A 9,957-nucleotide genomic window follows, 5' to 3' on the forward strand; every position below is an offset into this window, starting at 1 on the left:
AGAAATTAATTAATACAAACTGTGAAGATAGGAAGAATTGAATATACATTATGCTCTCATTACTTCACAAATTAGTAAGATAGGATAAGATATGATAGACCTTATTCTACCCAAGGACATTTGTGTTGTACAGTATCTGCTGTTGAGAAAAAACAAATGACCTAATGCATACATACTAGTACATGCACAGACTTTGCACATAGCTCATCTTATGACACTCCTGTGGTTGTCATAATAAGGTGCATAGTATGTGCAGTAACAGTAAAGCAGCCTCGTCAACATACAATCATATGTATGTCTGTGTGTGTGTTGGGGGGTGGGGGGCGAGGGGGTCACCGTCTTTAAATTAAATATTTAACATTTACATTAAATGTACTGTCTAAAGGAAAATGGCATAGAGCAGCATTTATTGCTTCCATTTATTCTATATCTAATCTAATGTCTACCTAACATTCATAATACAACATATATTAGATGTATGTACGTCTCTAACTCTGTCTCCTGAATAAAATCTGGAAAATAAATAATCGACATTCACTTAGGTATAACTGACCCCCGGTTTCGTGTAAATACAGCGTAGACTTACAGGCATTCTTATTTGGGTCTGTTTGGCGATAAAAGGTGTCTGATTTTACGAGGTGCGCATGAAGGCATCATTTCTTCCTCCAGTAAGCAACCAGAGGCACCACTACTTCGAGTCGCTCTGGCGCGCGCACATACACGGGCCAACACACGCTCACACGCACGCGCGCTCTGCTTTTGAAATGCGGATCTGGCCAGCCCCCTGTCGGTATGCATGAATAATTACATGCTTCAAAACGACAAGGTGCATAAAGGATTCTTAAACCACCTGCTACAAGCAATCAGCGACAGGGGGCCTTTTCCTCAAATATTGTCCATCATTGTTATCTGAACGGAAAATATAAATAGGCCACATTACCTTGCGATTACAATTCAAATCTGTTGTGGACACAGATTAAAATACAAGGTACAACGCATTGGTTTTCCCCTCAGTTCTTTCTTTGTGTATACTCGCATACGTCTCCTACTCTTGAGGGATTTATTCGTGGATAAAAAAGTATGCACGTGCTTGGGAATAATTTCTCGATTTTGTTGATGCGGGCAAGGCGAAATTGGACACAGATAACGATTTACGAACTTTGATAGTATTTGAGCGCCCATTTTCAATATTGTGTTATTATTAGTATAGACACTTTTGATTGGCTACTCCTCCTCTTGTACATCCAATCAGATTTGAGTTTACTGTAACCAGGAAGTAGACGACGCCATTAAAACAGCTTTGTGTGTTTGTTTGTGGGTAGCTTTTTGGCAGATAACAGGCTTTGTGGGGGACAATTTTTTTGCTTTTCAACGGAGTTAAAACATTTAATAGCAAACGTCAAATTTATTGGTAATATTTAGTGTGTGCATGTATAGAATAACGCGTCGGGCGTAGCAGATCTGGTAGGTGATAGCGGCAGGGGAGTAGCGGGTAGCCAGCTAATGTCGCGAACGTCCGCTGTAAAATGGAACTTTTTTCTGAAAACTTTTACTACGACGTCCTAAGCTAAAATGGTGAATACGGTATTGGGGGTCGGTCCAGGCATTGTCGTCATTGCTGTCGTTTGGATTGCGGCTCTTGTGTTTGGAGTTATGCTGTTGATGAGAGCGTCTGGGCCAGCGAAGTGAGTGAATCACACACATACATAAGCACACATATTCGTAGATGTCGTAGCCATATTGTTAGTGAGATAAGGTAACTTTCTTTTGATTTGGCGCTGTATAAAATCAGTGCAATTGAACTAGTTCCAGATTTCATTATAAATCTCGTTACTTAAATGTTGCATGACGTGGAACAACCAACAACTACATGCTGTGGCTTAGGGATGAAGTCGTTTGTAAATTTGGCGTAAACACCTTAAACCTTCATTCAAAATCGACACGGTTCATCCCTTTATCTTTAACTTTCACAGAGAGCTAGTATGTCTATTTGGTGAACTAAATATTTAAAAATAGTATGGTAGAGTACAATTTGGTAATGAACACACCGCCATGCCTGAGTGAACATTTGTGTGTAAAAATAACTTTGTATAATACCTCATAAGAATGACTCGCGGTTCCAACGTTTGGACGCAGGTACAGAGCCTGAGTGGGTGATGAGCAAGATTTACTGGCTCCCTTCCTGTCCAATAACTTTACTACACACACACACACACACACACACACACACACACACACACACACACACACACACACACACACACACAGTATATATATATATATATATATATAATAATATACACTATGACACCAAACACTATTTTGTCAATGTGGTCTTGTGTAAAGTGGAGTGATACTAAAGCTTTAATTGGTTGGAACAATTTGTAATTTACTTGATTGGAAAGTTAACAGCCTTTTAATAGAACAATAAGGGTTGTAATTGATCTGATTGATACTTTAAAATGTCACCCGTCTCACCTTGCATTAACAGAAAATGTCGAATCAGCAGCAGTCTTCATATTGTTGCACTTTATTGACTTTTCTTTTGTGTGTGTGTGTGTGTGTGTGTGTGTGTGTGTGTGTGTGTGTGTGTGTGTGTGTGTGTGTGTGTGTGTGTGTGTGTGTGTGTTTCCAGACTTGGGGTGATCCCAGTGCTCCTGCTGGCTCTAATCATCACTCTGGTTCTGGTGTTTTTCCCTCGCAGCCCAGAGACCACCCCTACTTTCAAAGAAGTTGAGGTAAGCTCTACCAGAGATTTGCACACATTCACACACTCACACCAGTTTAACACCATAACCACACATACCCAGTACTGGTCAATACTATCAGTACTGTTTGTAATAATTCCTCATGCTCCTATACAGTCTTATTTTAACACAATGTATAAATATGATGATGTGGTATTCCATTACATGAGGTTTTTCAAACTGCTGTCCAGGATTTACATCATTTATTTCTCAACATTAAGCGTTTCAATTTTATTGTCTATTATTGTGGTCCATACTGTGCTCAGTCTGCTGCTGGAGAACATGCGGAGGAGGTTTCAGAACCCAACAAAAAAGTTATTTTAGTGAAGTACGCTCATTTCATGCCTACAATAGTGCTTCCAAATGTACAACATATATTTAAAAGTTTTTGTTTCCTGCATTATAATCTATATACAAATCTAAACGTTTAACAAAGCAGCTCATACCTTGTGATTGTATGGGACAAACTCACAACTTAAAAAAAGTAATTCCCAGACTAGAGACCATCATGTTTCATTTCATCAACTCCAAACAAGATTATTTTCCTTTTATTTACATTTCAGGCTGTATGGATGAAGGCTATATTTGGTAGTGAGGTATCAAAGAGGAATATGAAACGCTTACCCCAAATAAAATCTTGATACAAACCAGCATCCACAGTATCGCATGCATGCAAACGTGTTGGTGTGTATGTGTGTGCGCATGCCATGAGCTATTCGTTAAGGCCTGTTCTGCTTTATCTTAGTCCAACAGCAACACAGAACAAATACTCCCCCATGTTGCCTCCAGGTCGTGCCAATAAGCCAGCCAGACCTGCCAAGCAAGCTGCTACCCCATAGAAATAGCAGAGCAGGGCCGCGTCCTGGCCAGCTTGCATTTTATAGCCTTTGTGCAAAGGGATAAACCAGAGCAGCAACAAGAAGAGGGAAGGGAAATGTGACTTCCTGGGGTTCTGTACAAGGTTTAAGGGTAAAATCAGCCCGTGACTTGGTCCAAAGTTCATATTGGAGGTTTACGGATGAAGCCAATTTAGAGGGGGGTAATCAATATGAGTTTCTGTTGAGTGTAATCTAACACCTTAAGCCAAGACTAATAAATAGGATGATGCAGTGTACTGTATGTTTGTGCACGTGTGTATCAGCATGTGTAAGTCTACCTGTGACAAAGTAGCATTGTGTAAGAAATGTCTAACCTCTTGCTGGTAAACAAAAGTACAATATCACAGTGCCAATTAGGGCAGTCTCAGGGGTGGGGGTGCGGGGGTTCTCGTTCTATCCCCCGCAACCACCGTGCCTGCCTGCCTCCCTGCCTGCTCCCACCCGTGCACTTGGTGGCACATTAATAAAACATGGCACACACTTTGGGTTCCTGCTCGCTGCGTAATTGGCAAATTAAAAAGTGAGATGTGTTAAATGCATCCATAAGAGACGGCATACATCATCCCACCTCTCCCTCACACACACACACGCACACACATATACATGCCTACTCACATTCCATGATGGTCCCTGTGAAATCTCTTAGTGAGCAGTAGAGTTGCTGCTCTTCTGGTATTATCTGGCTTAAGGGACTGTTCTCAGTTTGTATTCACAAATTCATGGGTGGCTTATGAGCTTAATTTAATATTAACACACCCCCCAAGCTATCTGTGAAGTTTTGATTAAGTGTATTGATGGCAACTAAGTGACGTAAACAAAACTTATCTTAACTAAAGTATCAGCAGTGCCAGGATACAGACGCTTCTGTCTGTCATTGAACCCTGTGCCTTATTTCTATAAGATTTGTTGAACAATCTTAAGAATTGGGCAAACCCCAGTGCAGTTTGGTTTCTGGCCTGACTAATTATCCATCTCAACAAAGCACAGCAGAGGCAGAAAATGAATAACACCCAGACTTGGCATTTGATTTCAGCAATGAGTGATGAACAGTGAAAGGAATTAGTGGGCTACATCAGATTATTCCTGACAACTCTTGTAAGTAAAGTGCAACACAAGTCATCCTCTCAACACAGAGATATCCTTCCTGTATGATTTAGTAACCATTAGGTTTGTCAGAGCGTGTGCCAGGAATTCAATCATATATTTCTGAATCATGCCCACCTACATTACACCAGCTTCAGAAATAATTCAATCAAAAAGCTGAATCAATATTTGAATGAAGGTTTTTACATATTTGGAAATGCATTACCCAATATTTTGAACTTAGCTCCATTATTTATGTCACTTTCACAACAGATGTCAGAAGCAGGTCCGTTCAGAAAAACTCAAATCACCCAAAACGTTTGCATTGCTAATTGTTTGTTATATAGTCAGGGCACCAGTCTACAGTGTAACTTGGTGTTAACATTTTTGAATGACTGTCACTTCATATTTCTTACTGTCATTCCCACCCTGTAGGTATAACTCCCTCTGGAATTAAAACTAGTATGATCAGCTGTTAAATGTAGATAAAATCAAAGGACTTGTGACTTTTGTTGGGTAACTGTAGACACTGTCTTTGTCTGTGTGTGTCTGTGTGTGTTGGTTTGTGAAAGCTCTCCCATGACATCTTGTGGCCAAAGGAAGAAATACTGAGTTTAGGAGCAGCAATAGTTTAGTCAGTAGCCTCTCTTTAATTAGTACACATGTATTAGTGTGTAGTTATTGATGGTGAATGAACTCTCTCTTTTTGAATCTGCAGATAGTGGACACATTGTTCATCGGCCGCTACGTTCTGCTGGCGGTGGTGAGTGTAGCCTTTCTGGTGGCTCTCTTCATGCTGCTACCCTTTCATTTCCTGGAGCCCGTCTATGCCAAGTCCTTAAAAACACACTAGAGCTGCCAGGGTTGGAGTTGGCACCAGGATCACATTGCTGATGTACACAACTTAAGACAGACAGGGCCAACAAGGGCCCCCCTACCCCACCCTACCCTACCCTACCCCCCCTCCATCTTGGGGTGGACAACAGAATGAATCCCAAACAAAACCAGCGGGGGAGCCAATATTTTGTTCATGGCCAAATGTTTGGCAGGGTTCATACAGTCATGGAAGTTATCATGGAAAAACGAACACAAAAGATTTTGGGAAACTCATTGGACTTTAAAGAATGTCAAGGAATTTGTGTTGACCAAAGCACAAGAGAAGATGCATATGTGCTATTTACATAAAAAAAATGAATGCATGGAGCAATGAGGAGGAGTGAGCTTCAATCATGTATCATTCCACCTTAATTATGAAGGGTTTTTGTTCAGATAAATACTTTTTTGACATTTTTTGAGACTATGTGGCATGTAAGCTGAATAACACAACTTTGTTCATTATACCACTGAAGCTTTTGGATGGTAATAAGTTCCATTAAATAATATAACAAAAAAATAAATATTCTAGTAATATTAAATAAATGAGAATCAAAGGACAGTGATTTTGTACTTATTTCCATGCACATATATTGCTTTCTAGCTCATAAGTCTTAAATTAAAACTGACATTTTAGTAGCAATTATTGTTATGCGCTAGTTTGCTTAACTAAATGTCTCCCATTTATTATAGTCCCGACAACCAAATTATGCTTTGCAATCAAACTGACTGTTGACTATTGTCTCCCTGCATTTACAATAAAACAACTAAAGGTGGTTGTACTTTAATTATCTTGTGTAAAAAAAGATCTTTTTCTTGATCCATTTGAAATTAAAAGTTTTGCTGTGACCAATCCCTTTAAATGTAAAGGCACCAGCTTGTTCATCTGTTTTCCAGCTGTTTCACATTATAGCACATCATTTGTTTTTCAGCATTTTTGCTTGGTACTGTAAATTTGATAAATTGCAGTATTTGCCGCATTCTCACAATAAAATATTGTATATATTGTCTCCGATTGGGCGTTTATAGACTATCGACTCCTGTGGACAACCCACTTTGTGTTAAAATGGTCAGCCTTCATTCTGTGACTTATTGTGAAATCTGTTTATTTTCTCCTGGATAAAGGTAATAAGCGAATTTGGAGAGCTATGGATGCCATACAAAAGAGGAACATTCTATCATGATCTCTTTTAGGCTCATCAGGAAACAAACTGCTTGCAGATTCAACGGAAAGACAACTATTAAACATATAACACCCCAAACAATCCGACTGAATACGGCACATGATTTGCACTCTGCAATTGCGTTTTAAGTTACCAGATATATCAAGTGTTACCATCAGGCATCAGCGTGCTTTAGTCAGAAATCCATTTTCTTCACGGATGTTTCTACACGTGTAACCAACCACTGTGGACATGTACCTATCCATCATTGTCTGCTATTCTATATTTTTGTTAAACCTTCAATGGATCATGTTCTATTCTACAGATTTTGCCAACCCTATTGGTGTACTCACATGGTTATGATACTGAGTCTGTGGTGTACAAATAAACAGATGATTCCATAGAGACTAATGAGGTTTTGCCGTCTAGAAGCTCAATTATAAACACCCCCCCAACCCCCCGAAACCCACCTCCATTTCAAAAGTGTGAACCCCGAGGAGACGTGGAGTGGAATTCCAACCAGGATGATGAAAGAGAATCTAATGAATCAAAACCAATCCTATTAGTTCCGGCCCACATCTCCATACCGCAGTCCTTTTTCTGCACCACAATCCACCGCATGATTTCACACAAGTTGGGGAAGTGGGGGGATTCAAGCCGAGTGGGATAGGAGATCTCAAACCTTCCACCCTGCAGGGACTTGTTGCCTGTAATTGACCGCATGATTACCGCAAAACATGATCTTAGCCCCTGTGGAAAGTGGTGCCCAGTCAAGTCTTTAATGAGTCCACTGTAACTGAAAATGGGGTTTGAATGGTGAAGCCATGCCCTTATTTTAACTCTGACAAAAACCTTTGTGGTTATGTAGCTTAAACTTATCGGCAAAATAGCCCCTATTCAACCAATTAGCATTAGAGCAGCTCTTATTTCAAGGTCACCGTGCAGTGGATGTTTATTTTTAGTAATATTCAAGCACTGCCAATGTCTTCCTGTCTTGAAGTCTTTAAACTCACGGCCTTTGCCATCCCAGAGGTCTACGTCTGGCACATCTAACAGTTTTCCATTGGTTGCACTCTCTTTTTCACATACTCTCTTGCTCTACCTCTCTTCTTAATCTTTCTCTCTCTCTCTCGCCCATCTTTCCCTCTCTTTCGCTCCACTCTATCCCTTCCTCATTTTAATTTTTGCTGCTAAACTCTGTCTCTTGGGAGTGGGAAAATGAGCAGAACAAAGCATGTGGGGGTTTGAGGATCATTTGGAACTTAGAGACTGAGTCTTTGTGGTGCAGCCAGCTGGACATATAAAGAGTTGGGGGCGGGCGAGATTGAGAAAGAGAGAGTAATGCAAGGGCAAAGAGGTGTGAGCAGAAAGCTTGAGGTGCTTGGTTTTCAAGCTCCAGAGGGGACGGGGTGTGCTCCTCTCTTGTAGATCCTGCATTGAAATGCACTCAAGCAGAACTTTTGGCTTGCCGTTCACATCCTCGGGCATCTCTCTCTGTTTGTGATATGGATACCGTTTCTGCTCCACCCACCTCTTACAACTCTGAAAAACCATTAAAGATTATTGCTCCGGGATCGCAAACAAAGTTGTTGCACTTATGCCAGAAGAATGTGATTCAATTAATGTTAAATAAACCTATTGGGAGTGTTTCAGTGGACATCCACTTTGTTTTTGTTTCCATTCAAATATTTAGGTAAATACATTTCATTGAGATTAACTTGAATGAGAACTCATCTGAGCATGAATGTAATAAGGTTTCATTTGCCAACAAGTGGATGTTTGGCAAACTGCGAGACACCAGAGTTCCTTGGCGAGTTTAGAAAGAACAGGCGCCTTGTCACCGGAGCAACAAACTATGTATTTTGGGGGCCATGGGGGGCGTATTTTCTCAGCATTGCTTGCCTGCACTCGATTGTGCACTTTTGAACAAAACCACGGGATGCTCTTATTGCATCTCACACTTGGGGGGCAAAATCCTAAACCTGAGATCTTGGTGTTGCCTTGGCCTTTTACCTCTCTCTCAGGAAGGAATTACCTCCAAAGCCAGGCCTCTTGGGGGGATATTGAAGGCCCAGTTTAGAGGTCAGGGCACCTACGAGTAGCCCTTTTTCTGCTTGGACATGACACCCCATTGCGGGCCGAAGCATGGCCCTATGGGGGGGGGTTTCCATTTTGACAGTGTTGAAGAAGCGATCAAGTATCGGCCAGGCTTAGAAAGGCAACGGCTACACTGATCAAAGACAACATTCACTTCAATTCAATAGTTGAACATGGGTGGTGGTCCATGGTCCACAGTATAGAGGAGTATTGGGGACACTGTTGGAAAAAATTAAAAAGCGATTTTGACAAGAAAGTTTAAATATTAAGTTTGCTCATGGACCCATAATCCAGTTTTACCCCTCAAAATACAAGGACTCTATACTCCATTTTCTCAAAATATCACAACTTTAATCCTGTAACATTTTGACTTTTTCCTTGAAATCACATTTTTATTTTTGTATTTTTTTCAACTTTTCATCAAAATATTTAAAAGAATTTATTTAAAATTTTCAGCAGCCCTAATGCTCACTTGTTGCATAGACTGTGCCTGGCCTTGGATTGTGTTATAACAGTTAAGCTGCGGACTGGATCGACCTCTATTTTGGCATACAAACTTATAACAGCATCACAGTGAAAAATACGTCATCATCATAACTGTCACTTCAAACAATGAAAATGTGATTGATTTGCAGAAGTCTTTGATGTTCCTGTGACTGGAGTAAAAGAAGTTAAGATTCCAGTTAGTTTAGATTAGTTTTACTGTCGGGCATCAACTCATTTTGAAAAGGGAAATATTGCGTTGAATGACCTGGACAGGCTTCCTTAAAGCAGGGTGTGTGACACATTGTTGTTTTGTTCAAGACTTTCAGCCTTTGCACAGAGCTTTACTGGAAGTACTTACTATTATTAGGTTACAATATCAGGCTATTCTATTAGCATTACTACAGTCAGTGCATTTGAAGTATAGCATATAGTATTGCACAATGGCATAAAAAGCAATGCAGACTGCAGTGTACTTATTTATTATACACTGTATGTTGTATAATAACAACTGGAAATTATGTAGAGCACAGAAAACATCTAACCTACAAATTCACAACAGGTGACATCTTGTCTACGCAATGTTAAGCTGGGTCAATATTTCAAAACAACCTACTTTGACCTACCAAGGTC

The 9,957-nt window shown here is 40.2% G+C and overlaps 1 protein-coding gene across 1 annotated transcript; it reads left to right on the top strand.

The window, feature by feature from the left end:
• The first annotated feature begins 1,284 nt into the window (after nucleotides 1-1,284).
• On the top strand, nucleotides 1,285-6,578 carry tmem218 (transmembrane protein 218). Its single transcript, XM_076161343.1, has 3 exons — nucleotides 1,285-1,685; nucleotides 2,636-2,738; nucleotides 5,427-6,578. The coding sequence occupies exons 1-3, from the start codon at nucleotides 1,573-1,575 to the stop codon at nucleotides 5,559-5,561; spliced, it is 351 nt and encodes a 116-aa protein (XP_076017458.1). The 5' UTR covers nucleotides 1,285-1,572; the 3' UTR covers nucleotides 5,562-6,578.
• The last annotated feature ends 3,379 nt before the right edge of the window (nucleotides 6,579-9,957 follow it).

This window comes from Genypterus blacodes, unplaced genomic scaffold (genome assembly GCF_046128005.1).
Source record: "Genypterus blacodes isolate CSIRO-AG114 ecotype Tasmania unplaced genomic scaffold, CSIRO-AGI_Gbla_v1 ptg000111l_1, whole genome shotgun sequence".
Taxonomy (NCBI): Eukaryota; Metazoa; Chordata; class Actinopteri; order Ophidiiformes; family Ophidiidae; genus Genypterus; species Genypterus blacodes.